This window comes from Leptosomus discolor, chromosome 5 (assembly GCF_034619465.1).
Source record: "Leptosomus discolor isolate bLepDis1 chromosome 5, bLepDis1.hap2, whole genome shotgun sequence".
Classification (NCBI taxonomy): domain Eukaryota; kingdom Metazoa; phylum Chordata; class Aves; order Leptosomiformes; family Leptosomidae; genus Leptosomus; species Leptosomus discolor.
This window is the reverse complement of record NC_141395.1, coordinates 36,411,084-36,429,036: the sequence shown is the minus strand read 5'-3', so window position 1 is coordinate 36,429,036 and position 17,953 is coordinate 36,411,084. Positions and strand designations below refer to the sequence as shown.

At 41.3% G+C, this 17,953-nt stretch overlaps 1 protein-coding gene across 1 annotated transcript in view; it reads left to right on the top strand.

Annotated features, from left to right (window-relative positions):
- Positions 1-13,011: 13,011 nt before the first annotated feature.
- Positions 13,012-17,953, top strand: part of ITGAV (integrin subunit alpha V) — a 44,325-nt gene continuing 39,383 nt past the window's right edge. The window contains exons 1-2 of the mRNA XM_086465037.1: positions 13,012-13,163; positions 17,619-17,746. Coding sequence (XP_086321163.1) covers positions 13,012-13,163; positions 17,619-17,746 — 280 coding nt within the window. The remainder of the gene's footprint in view (positions 13,164-17,618; positions 17,747-17,953) is intronic.

The following is a 17,953-nucleotide window of genomic DNA, read 5'->3' as shown; positions in this document are numbered from 1 at the left end:
CTTGCCGTACTACTAACACTATCTGCAACAGTATTGCTGTACTAATGATACTGTTTGTATCTTTTTTTTTTTTTTCTAAAGCTTTTAAATGACTACTTAAAGAACATTAAGATTCGTGGCATTGTTAGTGAGCTTTCTCAAACTGCTTTTGGGCGGTAATACTAGCTTTAATGGTTATTTCTGACACTGCTACATTGACTCTGGTATCTCGAATGTGATTTCTAAAATAGCTGACAAACTTTTTTTTTTTCCCTTTTTGGGATCTTTGTGGAATTACTCTCCTATAGGAACAAGAAGCAGTGTTTGGGAAAGAGGCCTACTGAAATTGATTTCTAAATGTAAGTGTTGGAGGAAAAGATGCAATACCAGATATAAATATTTATGGAGATTTTTCTCCGATGGCTGTAAATAAACAGTGTGGACAGACTACTGTATTAGACTGGCCAGCAATAGGATACCTGGGTATCAGGACATTTAAGAATGCAATTCGTGTTTGAATGTATGATGCATAATTTTTCAAAGTTGTATATTTTAAATGGGAATAAAAGTAATTTAATCATTATCAGGGGTGAAAATGGCTTTCTATGTCTTGTGTCTTAGAGGCTGGTAGTACTGATTTCTATAATACTGTTGTGTTTGAATGATTAAATAGGTTAAATCTTTGCCACAGTTGGGGTGATGTTAATTATTTGCATTTCACATGGAAGGAATGACAGGGTAACTCATGCTGATTTCAACAAATAAAACACTGAGGTAGATGGGCCGAGAACATGTGCGTGCTCTGTTGGGCCTAAAGGGCTCAGTTGTGGCGCAGAGCTCTTTTGTGCATGTGTCATTTGAACATTAGGACAGTCGCCTTGCGTAGTATTTAAATATGTTGAGTATCTGTAAGCTAGTTGAAGAAAAAGTTATTCTTATAGGCAGTACTTATTGAGAAATTATTTCATGTGGTCAGGAGACAATTGTTCGCTCTTCCTTTTCGGTTTTGATCCTTTCAACCTATTTTGGCACTTGTGACTGGATTTGTTCTAGCCTCTTGGCTTGGTTGCTCTGTCTAGATTTCTGCCTGTGAAAGCAGGATGACTGCTTTTAAGGAAGTCTGTGTCAGTGTAGCATTCAGGTATGGTGACAATATGCTGCTACTTGTTCCTTCTGCGTGAAGATAGGCTTGAATATAAAAGGCCTTCCTTAGGGTAGAGGAATTATTAGTATTTAGGAAACGAGCACTGTGGTAGTGGAGTCCACCTGAATGTGGCCTACCACTGAGTAGTTCCTCTTGATGCAACTTTTCAGAAATTAATCTGATACAAAGTAAATGAGTCACTTGTGGAAAAATGAGGTATAATCTGAATCCTAAAACAGCAGTATTCACTTCAGTCACTGTCCAGTTTGTATGGGTCAAAACCAGTATTTCACTGTTTGTGTGAATGTACAGGAGCAGAAAGTCTTGGTCTGAGACACTTATTGGGTCAAGGTCAGGCTGTAAGGGACCATAAGCCAGGGCAGAAACGCCTTTGTAATAAACTTCATTCTTATCCCTTGCAGCCTGCACTGCTCTTTGCATCATCTTGTTTTTCTCATAACTTCAATGAGCACTGTGTGAGAAGTGTAACATAGCTGTGGCTTTGATGCTTCTGGAGGAAGCAGGCTAGTGTAGCTCTACCTTCACAGCACCTTTGTTACTGGACACCTCTGGACAAAACCAATTTAAAAAGTGCTGCAGAAAAGCCATGCCTGTCCTTCCTGGTGTTTGCTGTTGCAGCAGCAGAGCATTTGTTGTCTTTCAATGTTGATGTAAGTTAAAATCCCATTTCTGTCACGCACAGAAACTGCTTGAACTGCTTCCACTGGCTAGCTTTAAATTCTGATAGGATTTTTTTTGAGACCTGCGTAATTGAATTTTATGCTTGACACTGCTTTGTTACTCAGAGCTCCCTAATTGTTTTATAATAAACAGTCTTGATAAAGGCCTGCAAAAAATTTGGAGAAAAATTAACTGTAAAGACTGGCCTTAAATACTACATTATCTATTAGTTGTTTGTAGCAGAAATGTTGCCATTTCTTGGTGGACAACGTTGACCAACTGCTCTTTATCAAGGAGGTTTTACTATTGATAAACTTTGAATGAAGCAGTGGTATTCTTGGGAATTTGGTGTTGTCATAATAGATTGTGTTTATTTAGCAAATACATTGTAAAGAAAGAACTCGAACATACAAATTAGGATTATCTTATGAATATTTTCTTTCACGGTTCTTTACTCAGATGTGAGGAATAACAAGTGTCAAAAAGTAGGTCTTGGGCATTCCAAATGCTGATTTCTACTTACTTTGTGATGTTTATGCCCCTTTTTAAAAATTAATTGAATTTAGTAAGCAACACAGGCTTGAATATTTTGTAAGCTTATATATCTTGCCAATACCATACTTGGAAGTTTCATAAACAGTGTTTGTTATTCTTGTTCCACATGCTGCTGTTTAACAACTTACTGAAACTGTAGACTGGTTAAGTGACTTAACTGAAAATCGTACAAGGTTAGATCTTTGTTTCCCCTCGCAGTGAAATTATTGCAGCCCTAAACTGAGAGAATGGGGTTGCTGTCATATGCAGGTATCTGTCTCATATTCAGGAGAAGTATCTTGGGAAAAAGACCCCCTGAATAATATCAAGAAGAACAGAAAGAGAATTGGAAAAATGAGATTTGGAAAGGCCACAGGAACTGCTAGAAAAACCTGTAACAGCAGCCGCACTGTGTCAGACCAAGAGACCATTTGTCACAGTCCAGAAACCAGACACGTGGGGAAGAAAGAGGTAAGAAAAGGACAAGCCCACGTACTTCTCAGGAGAGCATTGTTTCTTCCTTCAATCCCTGTACATTTTTAGAATCTTTTGGAAACCAAACAGTTCCCCAGCTCTGTGACATCTTGTTTTGAACATGACTCCTCCTAGCTTGTATTGTTAGATCTCTAGGGAAGAATACTTAGAGGAAGTGATACCCTATGCCTTCCTTTGCTTTGACTTGATGCCAAGTAGAGAAAGTGGATATAAAAAAAAGTCGATACATCTTTTTTTTTTTTTTTCCCACAAAATTAGAAACTTTATCTCTCAAAGTGCTTGATTCTTTGTTACAATTGGGCCTTAATCAGCAGGATCTTTAATGATGCAAATAGGCTTTGTTCCTGGTTATGTACTGGATGTATTTTGTGTAGCTATGGTCACCTTAAGTGCTTTTACAGTGGTATCTGCGAATCACCCTTCTCTCTTTCCCTCACACTAGTATTAGAGGCTTAGAAGTGACCTTGGCTTAGTCTGTCACTTTTAGTTCTTCTGTTTCAATAGACACTGTCTCTTTACAGAGAGGGGCTGTTGCTGGTATTAGCAATAAGGCCAAGATGTTTTATTCATTTATGATGTTATGGCCCCAATATGTGACACAATAGGCTTCTTCATAGCACATTATTGAAATGAATGGCAAAAATAATCAGTTCTTTTGATCACAGAATAGCAGCATTTCATTTGTGTTTAGTGAGAGAGACCTCAGAGGTAATATTTTTATTTTATATTTGTGATTGAAAATGGTTATAGAGTGTTGTAATATCTTTGGACACAAACTCGAGCAAGTCTGGCTTAAAGCTGAAGAGATGTTCCCGAAGTATACCAAATCAGACTTGGAAAATGAAATGGACTTCTAAATTAAAGCAAGATACAATTGAAAAGAAAGCATCACAGCTTTCTTTTAAAAACAAACTTTTTTTTTGAATGAATTTGTCTTGTCAGCCTATAGTATGGGTATAGTACATCTTTTGTAGTTGTAGGAAATTAGCTAAAACCTTACAATTCTCAGGCCTCTAATAAATTTTAATAGGCTTGCTATTCTAGCAGACGTTTTGTCCCAGTCATGTTTTGTCTCCATTCCTGTTTTATTCCTTGGTTTACCTTCTGAGGCTGTTAGTCTTCTCATCTGAACACTGCATCTAAAGATTGGATCAAAGACCTCACGGTAGTTTGATCTCTGTACAGTAACATGAATCCATTGCAAGCTCTCAGTCAATGTTTTCTACCAAACTGAGTAACATCTGACATGTCAAGTAGTTTAGTTGTCGTGGTTTGGGAACAGTAGACTACTTAAGAAAAAGATTAATTGACCTCCACTTATAAATTCTATAGCTGCAGCTTAATGCCTCCTTAAGATCAGACAACAGCAAAGTTTCTAGTCAAGAAACCTTTAACCTTGACTCTCCTGTTGTCTGTCTTCTCTGTCTTCCAAGTATAAACACCACGTAAGGGAGGCTTTTCTGACTGACCTCTCTAATCCATATCGACTAGCTGAGCTACTGTGTAACCCCGCTGGCTGCATTCTGCCTTTGGGCTCCCTCCGCAGGCACGGCACACAGCACCGGCGTGCCCGGCAGCGTGCTCACTTCATGTGACTCTAGGGCTTTGTTTATAAAATGGGGAGAAGAAGGATTAGGGACGTTGGTCAGAAAGGACATAGCAAAGAGCTCTTCAAATGTCTGTCAGACTAGAGTCAAACTAAGAGGGGATAAACTGTAAGGGATCGAAAGGAGTTTGCTGCCATCTCAGCTTGGTGAACTCCTTCCTTGACTAAGAACCTAGGAGGTGTCAGAACTACACGTCATGTCGGTAGTATCAGCCTTACACCACAAGCTTTTCAGTCTTGTCCGTACAAAAAGCCTGTATGCTATAAATAGCGATTCTAAATTTTGTCCCCCACGCAGAGTCTTCAACACAGAAATATCCAGTTACAGCACTACAGAATACTTGCTATACAGAAATAATTACCCTTTCTTTGTATGTATGAGGAGGCAGGGAGAAATGGAATGAGGAATCTTCCTTTGAGACAGCAAGGAGAGAAAAGCTTTTAAACATGCTCTTTATGCAAAGCACAGCAGTGTTGGCAATTTTGTTCACTGTTAACTGTTGTCAGCATTAACTGGCAGACTTCTTTTTGATAGATGCAAAAAATGGTTCTTTCACCAGCAGCACCCAACTGGGAGTCTATTGGAACAACCTCCTGGCAGTTGCAGGTTGATGTCTTAGAAGCAAACAATAAAAACTTGTAAAACAAAACAAACACCACCCAGCTGCCCCCCTGGCCAAACACTCTGTTACAGTGGTTAGACCTGATTCTGTATTGATCCATTTTCTTTGGCTTTATTCCTTGACATACGCATTTTTTCTTTAACTCAGCAAAGATGTAGTCACCAGTGAAATGTTTAGCAGATAATTACATGCTTTGGTTTAATATTAATGCCAGACAGGACAGTATTCCTTGGATACAGAGGATGAAAATGGAATGGCTCACAAAGTGAGGGTGAGTTGGGGTTCTTTGGGGCATTTTGCGTGGGGAAGAGGAAGAAAGTTTGAACTCTCTGGGGCATTCTGTAAGATGGTAACATGTCTTATGAAGTCAAGAGGCCAGAGAGCTGGCTTACCAAGGCCCGGGGTGCCTGGGCTCAAACGCTTTTCGAGAGAGGGGGGGAGAGAAATAACTTTTTTCCATGTCAGTTTGTCTCACTGCAATCTTTTAGTGCTTTTGTATCTGAGTGTAAAAGCATATTCAGAGCATCGGCTAGAAAGGAGCTTGGCTCTACTTTACTCCCTTGCCTTTCAATCCTACTTGCTCTGCATCCTGTTGTTTTGCCACATAATTCTTCAACATGTTAAAAGTGCGAAATCATTACGAAGCATAGAGCAGTCTGAAGGAGTCTCGTTCCAAATCCTTTAGCAGGAGCGTAGAAGTGTTACTGTAATATAGGAGCACTGGAGGACAGATGCTTCAAGGAAAGATGTGGCATTATGTTTCTGGAAGAGTAAATTAAAAAGCAAAGATGACTGCTCTTTGAGACTGAGCTTTATTAGGTTGCTTTGAAAATGCATAATGAAGGAAATCATAGGAAAAAAAAGTGAAAAATTCTCAAAAACTAGGGCTTACAAAAAAAGTTGTACACAACTGTTGCACTTCCACTAAAGACAGGAATGGCAGTATCTCTGTGACAGGAAGCAGTGATCTCTGATGTTTCTGTATAACCAGAAGCAGGCGAAAGGGTAAGAAAACTAGAAAATGCCTAGTCTTCTGGAAATTCTCCATAAATGGAACTCTAATAGAAAGTGACCGCTGTCTTCTGTGCCTGCAGATCCTGGTTGCAGGGAAGTGCTCTGCTGCTCTTCCCTCCTGGCAGAATGCCATTTCACAAATATTTCTGCCAGGCATAGTCACTTCCACTTTCTAAATAAAAACTGTGTGTGTGTTCTGGTAACATGTTCTGTGTGCACTTGCTGTGGCTGATGGTCTCATCAGAAAGGACAGTACTTAAAATTGTATGAAAACAGTGACAGGCAAAAGACTGGAAAAGTTCTTAGGAGAGAAATTAGATGCAGCTAAGAGTAAGACAATGGATAAATAATGATTTCTTCACCTTCGGGGAACTGTAAAAGCAGTGTGTTCTTTAGGACCTTTTGTGAGAGGAAAAAGGTAAGACTTAAATTCATGGCATACAGCAAGCAATTTCCTTTCTCTGGAAAGGAAGAAGGAGGTGCAGGAGAGAGAGATGAAGGGATAGTAGGGATGATTCCTTATTTAATCAAGCGTAACATTAGCATTCTTGTATTAATTGTGCCTGCTGCAGATTTACTAGCTCTGCAGGATGAAAACAGAAGGGTGAATCAGGAAGAAGCGCAGGTCTGAGCACAGTTCTGACTGATGGAATCGGCCTAAAGAGCTGCTACTGCAGCAGTAACTAGCACAGGGAGCTGGAGCTCTTTCACCTGGTGGGATACACATATGCTATGCAAGGTCAGCCGTTTCAGTAGGGTACCTACTACCTTCAGGGTAGGAGAAGCAGAAATACAGAAACCCCTTCCGTACATGATACACAGATCCCATGCAAGATGAAAGAGCAAAGGAAGTCTGATTTTGTTGTTTCCTCTCATCTGTTTTCTTTTCCTACTCTGAAGCAGAAAGCCTGTTCCATTACACTCTGTAGATCAGCAAATTCTCCCCATCCCCTTCTGGAAAGCTCTGCTGAGACCTTTCCCATCAGAAGACCCAAGACCCCCATCCCTCCTTGCCTGTCCCCTGAAAGCTCCTTGACCATGGTTAGCTGAGGGCGCCGTGCTGATTCTGGAGGCGGGTGTGGTGACTTCCCAGGCTGTCCCCTCTGGGCTGGTAGGTTCCCACACCCCAGCCCTTAATGGAATAGGGTGGTATTTAACTTTTTGCCCCTCTATTACAGCTCGTATATGTATGGATATTATGGAAATTATGAAATATTTTTTATTGAGATTGTGTAGAGAATATTAAAGTTGGTTTTTTTCCTGACCTGTTTCTCCTTTATTATAGTATTTCCTGTCAATCCTTTTCTCTAAAGTAAAAATACTGTTTAAAAATAACTTTTGAAAATATTGAAGTGTTTGGGGGTGTTACTGAGCAATGTCTGGATACATTTGTTTGTTAAATCTGCAGAAGTGCTTTGTGAAGCCAAAACTGAGACACACATGTGACTTAAAAAGACTAGTTTTGTCAAAAGAAATATGAATACTTTAGTAAATCAAGGAGAGCTGTCCCTGAATTGGATACTATGAAATCCTAATGTAAAAAAAAAGGCCTAGTGAGTAATGAGCATTCTATAAAACACAACGAGAGGATGGTGGAAAGCCACTGACTAATAGTGAAGTACAGCTGAATACAGCTGTCAGTACTGAACAAACCTGAAAAAAGTCCTGGAATGACTCACTTCCTTTTGAAAGGGAAGATTTTGAACTCTGTCAATGCTGAGAGTTGTTCACCAGCTAGAAGCTGATTTTAAAAACACTGTCATACCCTACTTGCCCTAAAGAAAACATTGCCCAGAGGCTTGGACTACGGACAGCTGAATGAGTTTTTGCTGATGTGGCGAATGACTTGTAGGAGCAATAATGCAAATCAAGCTTACAACATTGCTGCAGTGGTTTCCTTGTGTTTCTCACCCAGTAATGCTTCCGTAGTTGTTAGATTTAATGGTTTGAGGTTTTTTTTTCCCAATAAAATTAACATTAAAGATTAATATTAAACAAAATAGAAATAAAAGGCATCAACTGATCAAACAAATATAATACATAAAGTCCATCTTTTTCGTCAAGTTAGGTTTGCTTTCTTCTGCCTTGTTAGAAACAGTTATTTCTTTGAAGATCTGTCCAGGGCAGCTAAGCCTCTTCACAAGTCTAGGTGTCTGGATGGCACAAGAGCAAAAGATGTACTAAAACTCATGTCAATAAAGGCTTTTCTGGGAGACTGACAGCAGTATCGGTGAACAAATCGGTGCTAATCCTTTCTTTGCTCTAGATACTGCTGCTGCTGACACTGTAAAGCACAGGATCCTCTAAGAGGCTGAAGCTTATCGCTTACATACAGGACATCTTGCTGAGCCTTCTAAGTAGGACCATGGTGGCTGGCACACTTGCAATTTCTACCAAATGATAGGACTTTATTTCTTGACGATGAGCCTAATGTCATGATGAGAAGACATAATTGCAAAGGAAAAATATTCTGAAGTACTGTAGCCATGTTACAAGCTCGAGACTCAGGAACAGCAAAAAAACAGAGTACCTATCTACCAAAAGTGCTTCGCATCTTGCAGAGTCTTATTCAGCTGTGTTAATAACTAGTTGTACGAGTAAAAACTAACTAGACTAACAACTTCTAACAGGAAACTAGTTTTACCTATTGAAAAATGGAAAGCAGTTCTTTAGACTTCAAGGAAATTGAAAATAATTTTACTCAATTATAGAGACAACAATTTCAGTGTCTTGTTGAAAGGAATCTCAGTCCTTCTGCCCCCTTCTTCATGGTTAATTTTTATCACTGAATATCTTAGTCAGTAGCTTGTAAACTGAAAACTAGAGATAACAGGAGAGTAAGTATAGAAACCTGTAATTCATTTGTTTACATTCTGTAATAGCATCCCAGTAGCTGTTGTTTATCTACTTGTTAGTCATGCTGAGAACTAAGGAAGCTAGTAAAGAACAATTGCATCTTGACTGGAAGGGTGTTCCTGCTTTACTTTAACAGCACAGTCAGGTTTAGGCTTTCATTCCTCTGGCCATGCTTCTGTCCAACATAGCAGCCCAGTGCAAGCAATGAAATCAATCACTTGCTCTGTTCTGCAATAGAAAATACTTTCCTTCATTCACAGTGAGACTGGCTTTGAGCAGAAGTAGAATCCCAAGCCTGTACACTTGATTATTTTTTTTCCCACATTGTGGCTGAGGGCGTATAATACCATATAGGGAGATGTGGCTACGCTTTCAGTCTGTCTAGACTGGTTGACTGTGATTGTGTTCTGAATTAAGGCCAGATAGCAGCGATGCCACTGCTTCCGCTTGCAGCTGGTGACTAAACTTGGTGGGAGTGGAGCAGGACGCTCAGTGCTGAGTCAGGAAAATAACAGGCTGCTTCACCTTTCTCGGCCCAAATGATGGGAGAAAGCAGGCAGGCACACAAGGGCTGCTGAAAAAGCAATCGTGTTCTCGGAGAGAGGAAACGGTTTGAGAAAAAGGCTCCCTAGGGATGAGTAACCCCTGACTCTGTGTAAAGCCTGAGTTATTCTTCTGGCCTGTCTTTCAGCAATTCGCTCACAAGCAGCAGCAGTGCTGCACAACCAACCCTTAGGAAGCCAAAATCTATCATTTGGTTAAACAATTCTAATATCTTAAGAATAACTTGCCCTCTGTTTTTTGTGTAATGTTGTGTAGTTATACAATCAAGCAGAGAAAATAAATCCTCCTTTTCCCTACACTACTGACTTACTGATCAAAGTACTCATAAACCACTCTTTTAGTTTATTGCCTTATTTCTTGGAATTTGGGAACTCATTAACTCATCTGCAGTTTTTGCTTTGGTCAGGTCTGTGGTACAACAGCTGTGAGAGGTCAGTAAATAACAATAAAGGGTAATCCTTAATAATGATTTTTTTTTTTTTTACCTGTGAAGAGGCATCACAGTTGGGAAAATTTATCAAATCTAGGTATAGGAACTCTCCTCCTCTTGAAGGAATTTTTGAGTTGGCTTCCTCAAGGAATTATTATCACTTGATAGCACGAACAAGTGACAGGAACATGGGATCACCTGGTTCTTCTTTCTGTCTCTGCCATGGATTCACTGGAACAAACCACTTCTCTGCTGTTTGTCAGGCTGTGACATACTTTACTGCAGACAGGGAAGCTGTGAGAATGAATAAACAGAAATGTTGGGGGGGGCTCTTGCTTGGGATACCATAAGCTTGCTGGAAAATCTACATTTATAATATACTTTTCTGAAGTATAAAAACTAAAAATATGTATTATTTACTGCTTACAGTGGAGCAACAGTGCTGCAGGGTTGCGCAAGTGTCAAAGGTGACTCGTGTATTTCTAGATGGGAGGAAATAGTTCGGATGTAAAACATTCTTAAAATGGAAAACTCTGAACTTGCAGCCCCTTTTCAATTAAAACAATTTATTGTGAAATTCTCTCTCATTTTCTATCCATGTTTTCTTTTTCCCCTCCTATTGGTAATTTTTCCAAATGAACTTATAAAAAACCAAATGTTAACAGTAGGTAAGTAGCAGTGGGCTTGCAAGAATCCATGGGGTACAATACAGCTCGCATATCTTACATCCAGCTTTTAAAAGGCTGCCATCGCTCAGCTTCTTTCCCTTAGGCTATTGTATTTTCTGTTGGCTTCATGACTACTAAATTTAGCTTCCATGATAACGTAAAATCTGACTGTATTAAGATAAAACAAGATTGAAGTCTTTAATTTAAAGCAACTTTCTTCATTTAGTGAGAAATTGAAGTGATTGACCAACATCAGTGTTCAGCTCTTCCCCTTGGAACCCTTTATACTTGTCACTTTTTTCCTGTAAGCCTGAACACCACGGTATCAGTGAATGTAGGCGGACTGGACTTAACAAAACAAAACGAAAACTCAGCGACTGTAAATTTGCACTCCAAGGGAAAACAGGAAACCAATACCAATTCTGACATGTGATTCATCGGTCAGTAATGAAGAAAGCACTTAGGTTTTTTTTGTGAAAGGTCCTTGGGTTCTTTGAATGAATAATTCATTAAAAGAAAAGGACAGGCAATGTTAAATGGACCTAGGTCAAAGTTTTGATATACTACTTTCTTTGCAGTGAATCAAGCGAATTGCATCGAAACTTCAGGAATACTTAATGGTTATTAAATCACCTCTCTCTTCAGTAGGGTAACTAGCAGGTCTTTTACAAACATTATGCTTCTGACTGTATTGAGTAAGTTGCCTACCCATATTCCTGGTCATTTTAGTTATTTTCTGCCATCATGATTGCTCTCCACTGAAAACATTCTCAGTAAGCAGCTTCTAATGTTGCTCACTCTGAATCTTGTTAGCTCTACCTGAAGCACCTGGTTATCTTAGAACTGAGGCTGTTTAAGTCCACTTACAGTCAATTTAACAGACTTCAAGGTAAAAGGATCTCTTGTAGAACCTAAGTCCAAAATTTCACCAGTGGTTCCCATAACCAGTTCAAAAGTTTGTGGGGGAGTTACACCAGTATTTTAGAAAGACTGATGAAATTTCCATTCTTTAAATTAAATGAACCCTTTGAGGTAAGACTTTCAACTTCTTATTGCAGCTATTGTGCTAGAATTCATCACTTCTGTTAAAGAGGCTTCAGCATAATCTGTCCACAACATGATGTGTTTTCTGAGGCTTTGTTTTGTATAGCTGTGTGGGTTTTCATTTGGTTATTTTATAAATTATTTTCTTTCAGCATTCTTCTTAACTCTGAATCTGTGCCCTGGTAAACATGTACAGGATATTTTAAACTTGTATTTAGGGCTTGAAACATCATTATTTGTTCCTTTCACTTTTTATCATGATCAATGAGAAAAGCCAAGCTACAAATTTAGGCTTTTGGCAGCAATAGTGTGAAACTGATTACATGGTAGCATTATTGACTTTTAAGAATTAATATTCTTAATATGAATTAATTCCTCTTTATAGATGTTTGAGAATGTTTTCCTGAAACACAGCTGTACTGAGCAGATGTTGAACTCTGCTGTAGGATGAGGCGGGCAAGGCTACAAGGGGTTTGATAGCAGCCTACAACTGCCTGAGCTACCACCACGATAGGGCTAAAATCTTCTTATTAGTGACAGATGATACAAGGGCCACAAACTGTGACTGAAGAGGTTCAAGCCAGCCACCAGACTGTGATGGGTTATGCAGCAGTAAAGCTGGAGGTGAGATCTCTGTCAGGGAGGTTTTACAGCCCCCCACCTGCTGCTTGGCATCCCTGTCGCTGGTGGAAGTGCTGCAGGGCTCTGCTGGGACCCTGGGGTTTTAAATCGCTTCATTTTAACTTCCTGTTAGATCGAAAATCTTTGGTGTTTCCCTCCATGGATGGGTCCACGTCGGCAGTTACTTCACTCTTTGCTTGTGTTAACAGCTTTCCTCAAAGAGATTGTCTCCAGGACTTGTTACCGACAAAGTCTTGCCAAGGACTGACTCTGCAAGACAAGGTATGGATAGGTCCCCCTCTATGTCTACTGCTTCTCAGCAGCACTCGACCTCTTCAAGCTTTCTGGTCCAGCAGACACTGCTTTAGGACTCGGGTGCCTCAACCAAAGGTAGATCACAGCGCAAGTACTTCTTCCCCCTCCTCCCTAGCCGAAATTCAACCGCCCTGGAGCTTCAGCCCCGCCGGAGCGGGCAAGGCCTGCCCGCCGCGGGCGGAAAGGAGAGGTGGGCGAGGAGCGGCGCGGCGGGCCCGGCCGGGCCCGGTGCGGACCAGGGCCCGCCTCCGGCACCACATGATGCCGCTTCTCCTTCCTGCCGGCCCCGTCCCGAGGAGAAAGGGGAACTGGGCGCAGGGCGGGAGGAAGTGATTCCGCTCCCCGCCCCGCCGCGGGAAACGCGCGGTCCCTCCCGCCGGGCCGGGCCCTCCCAGGGCAGAGCTGCGCGGCCGGCGGAGGCAGTGCAGGGCCGGGCCATGGCGTGGCTGTGGCTGCTGGCGCTGCTGGGCGGCGCGCTGGCCCCGGGCAGCGCCTTCAACCTGGACGCGGAGCGCCCGGCCATCTACTCGGGACCGGAGGGCAGCTACTTCGGTTTCGCCGTGGACTTCTTCGCTCCCAACCCATCCTCGTAAGTGCCGCTCCCCGGGTGGCCGGGGATGCCGCTGCCCGGGGCGGGGGGCCCGTCCTGGTGGTCCCTTGCTCGGCCCCGCTTGTGGTGCGTTGGCGGTGGGGCTGCGGCCGAGGGCGGCGTTGCCCCGGCCGGCCCGGAGGAGGGCGAAGCCCCCCTTGTTGGCAGCCGAGTTGCTACCGCTAGCTCACAGGGCGGGCTGGGGGGAGAGCCGGCGGCGGGGCGGCTCTCGCGACTGATGGGTGGGCGCCGTTTGCTGCGGCCCGGGGGCGTGGGTGGGGAGTGCTGTGGTGGAGCCGTGCCGTGCCGGGCTGGTGGGGCCGGTGCACGGTGGCGGGCACCCAGACCTGGCTGCGTGTGACCCCCACCCTCCTGGTGTGGCTCTGGGTGTCGAGACCCTCTCGCCGGGAAGCACAGCTTGGTGTCGTGCGGCCGGTTGGCTCTGACGCGGCGTAGACGCTGCGCTACTGGGTCTTCTGAACAGCCTTACTCCTCTGCGGCTTATGCGAGTAAGGGTTGTAATAAGTACAGTGTGGAAAGGTGGAGGTGTGCTGTTCTGCTTCACTGCGTCTTATACCTGAGGTTTTGTCCCGTGAAATTTCGGAAGTTCTGCCGTTCTTCTTTTGACTGCCCTTTGCAGAAGTGCTGTGTTTGAGTCGTGCTGTATCTGTGCGGGTCGCAAAGCTGCTGATGAGTCTAGAGAAGAAAAAGTTCCATGTAAAAACCCTCCACATCTGCTTCCTGAATGTGTTCTCGTTTCGTGCTGAACGAAAATTAGGCAATATACAGTAGCTGGCGTGTTTCAGACTTTTGAATAGTTGTTTCACTAACTTCAAAGTCATGGTGTTGCCATAACGAATTTGTATTTCTCAAATGCAGGCTACATTAAGGTGTAGCTTTTGCCACATTTTCCCCCTTCGTTCCTATCTTAAGACAGGGCTGTAAAGCTGGAAAAGCTGCTGGCTTCTGTCATGCCAAGGGGATTTTCTCTCTCTCTCACTCTCACTCTCACTCTCTCTCTCTCTTGGTCTTTAGCTCATAAAACTTTATAAACAAATTCTATAGCTATTGAGCAAGGCTTTTTGCAGTACATCAGCTAGCTTTGTTTGCATTTCTTGAGTGCCTACAAATATTACAAGTCATCCTGTCTTAACTTGCATGTATTACATCTTTCTGTGCTACCATAATCCTGTAAGTCTTAGTACTAAAAGAAAAAAGGTTCTATTTGTGTCCCTCCCTTTATTTTTAAGTCAGCATGTGTGGCTGCAAAGCTCTCAGGAGACTGGTAAATGCAAGTAGTAAACTTTCTTACTTGCTTTCTGATAGGGAATTATGTGACCCAGCTCTTGTTGAAATCACTACTTGTAATCTTTCCATTATTATTGTAACAACTATTGACTTCAAAGTGCAGGGCTGTAAAAGAAAACAAGTGTGGGTTTTTTTTTTGGTTTTTTTTTTTTTAACTTTGAACACTAGTGGTTTTCAGACAGCATAGGAGACTCCTTCATATTTTTAAGGGCATTTTTCCTCAGTTTTTTATCATGATGAGAAGTTCGTTTTCTAGTCTGTATCTGCTCAGCTAATCCCTAGTACTGCACTTTATCTTGAATTTAAGCTCATAATTGAAACAAAGTAGCTATGCAACTTTTACAGGAGCAGGCTCTAATGGTGTTAAATTTTGAGTTTATACCTATGGAGACCGATATTTTGCCTCCTGAAATAGCCAGAAATACCTGTATGCAGTGTTTTCCAGACATGGGCCGGTGTCTTCCCCATCATTCAAGAAGGATCAACACATGCACAATAGAGACTGAAATACCTGCAGGTTCCCTCAAGCTGCTGGAGGGGAAAGAAGGGTAGTGATGACCAGCGAGCTCAGCCATGTCTGCAGTTAAATGTGAGGTAGAAAACTGAGTGAGCTGTTCTGCAGCGTCATTAGCAAAAGGTGTTTAGTAAAATAAGCCTTGTTACATGGTTTCTATTGAGTGTCGTGTGTGTCACTTGGTTCCTACACCTTTGTTGTTGCTTTGGTGAATTTTTATTTATCACCTGTTCTTTATGTGAGTACTAGAGATCATGTAAATTTAGACAAGCTAAAGCTATTTGGATTGACTAGCCTGACAACTAGGGAGTGTTATTAGTTCTTGAATGCTCAATCTGCTCTTTCATAGTCTATTTTGACCTGCTAGATACCAAAATAAAGCATATTTAGAAGTCCAGTGTGAAAGACGTATTCTAGGAGTCAAAGCAGTAGTCTTGTCTCAGGGTGCTATGTGGTGCCTGACAGAGGGCATAACTAGAGTACGGAGTGACTGAACATAACTTCATAAACCCTGAAAAAAGTTTCTCATAGATGCTGTGTTTTAAGAGAATTGCATTTGGTAGTCTGCTTTCCAGTATATAAGTACATGGAAATACCAGTTTCTCTTTATGGGCCTGTGGCAAAGCATTGGCAGGTGATTATTCCTGTAAGTCCACCTGCCGAAGGGGAACTGCTGAGGATGTCAACATGTTCCCAGTGTTGTCCACAGCATTGTGTTGGGGCAGATGGTTGCATCACGTAGGAGGTACACCAGCTGTGCTTTGATATACCGGCTATTCCCATAGAAATAACGATTTTCCCTCTATTCCCTCTTTCTCGAACTATGTGGACTAGAGACTTCTTTGTATTTATGTAATTTGTATATCATTATAAGACCTATGACAAAATCTGCCTGCTTGGTCTATGATGGTAAAAATGCCTTTTTTTTGTTGTTTTTTTTGCTTTGGGAAAAGAGGTGACTACACTTTTGTGGAGTCCTGTAATGATTCCTTTATTGGTCATCTTGTTAATAAACTTCATCATAAAGGTTATCTTAAGAAAGATTTAAAATATGTGATTAGAATGGGATCTATTTTTTTTTTTTTAAAGCAAGTATTTAATTTGAGGGGCTTCTCAATACAAGAGTAAATTGGGAGGCAAGCTACCACTTGTTTAATAGATTGTGATTACAATTAGTTAATGTGTTTCTTTACTTGGCATTATGATGTTTATTTTTAAGCATTTCTGTTATGCCTAGAGAGAACATTTGAAGTTGATTAAAGCATTTCAAATTCTTGTTCTTGGAATCTAGAGCCTTTATGAATGGCAACTAAGGAAAACAAATGGATTGCCAGCTAGCCTGGATTTTCTATCAGGGTCTACAGCAGGAAATTTTTAAGGTTCTAAAAGTTCACACAGGTTGAAAACTGGTAGCTCATTTTGGTATTCATATGAATTGAACTTTGATGAGGTGCTACGTGTTTATACTCTGTATTTACATGTTAAGAAATACAAACTTGGCTCTGTACTAAAGTAAAGTCTGGAAGATGACTGTGAAAACCAGAGCAAGTTTGATAAGTCTGGATCTGCCTACCTCTAGACATTCTTTCCAACCAGTCTAGTGGCTTGTTCAGCTAACCCAGTTTCAAAACTAAATAGCTATAATGCCTGATACAGGATGATAAAACTTGTTCTTGCAAGCTATACTCTCTCTTAAACAGTCTAAACGGAAGCAACAGAGCAGATTGTGATGAAAGGAAGCATTTAGTTTTACGTCTTCTATATGTCTTTGTCAATACTTCAGATTGACTTCCTCAGGAAAGCGCTGATGAGTGAAGTGTGTCTCAGAGGTGTTGGAGTTCCTGGAAGGTGTTTAATAATCTTGTTGGAAGACACCAAGAACCTTGTTTGATCTAGCTTTTTATTCAGTATGTTTCTTACTTGGCAACTTCTGAATTTTGCCACCTGCACAGGCATAATCTCATAGCAGTTCCTGCTTTGGGTGCCCTTAACATGTTCATATAAGCAGAGACTTATAAAAGCACAATGGATCTTTATAAGAAAATGATTACTATGTAAAGAATTTCAGTAAAGATTCATTAACGTACAAACCTGTGGTGGACAGTCACTTGGGTACTTGGAGGTTCTTTTAAAAAGAGCGTTTGCTAATCCTAGGCTGACTCACCACTTAGTACCTTCTGAGCTCAGCAGCACTACTGTTTTGTTTACATGTTGTTTCCATTTTTGAGTGACTTCCTTGAATTACTCTTACATACAAAATTAACTAGAAATTATGCCAGCTGATGACTTTAAGTTACAAAAGTACACGATTTCCTGTTCTGCTGCATACATACATATTTTTGAAAGGAGAAAAGAATATAAAAGGTGTTCATCTCATTTTAAGTAGGACAGAATACTTTAATTTTCTCTTATCTCCTTTTTGGTAATTTTTTTTTTTTCTTTTGCTTGCAGAATGGAGGGACCAAAGACCTAAAACTGAATAGGAATTTCTCTGAAACTCAAAAGTAGTTCTAGTCAGATTTAGATTTGAATGGGCAAGGCTTTTGCTTTAGTAACTCTTCAGATATCATAAAGTAGTGATGTCTGTGCCTTAGATGTCAAAACCTTTGTTTTATTTCTTCTTTTTACTGCAGGATATTTCTTCTGGTGGGAGCTCCAAAAGCGAACACTACCCAGCACAACATCGTAGAAGGAGGCCAGGTGCTTAAATGTAACTGGAATTCAAACAGGAACTGCCAGCCAATTATATTTGACTCCACAGGTAACATGTGAGGGGAGACAGAGCGTTTCTGCTCTAATCCTGGTGTGAGAGAGCAGAAGGGATTCAGATTCATGTGGGGTTTCTTGATGGTCGGTGTGAATGCAGCTGGTTTTGGACTGACAACTGGTCGAGGCCTATTTGGGTTTTTTTCGTGGTGTGTTTTTTTTTTGGTTTTGTGCCTCTTTCAGAACTCTGTTGTCCTTGGTA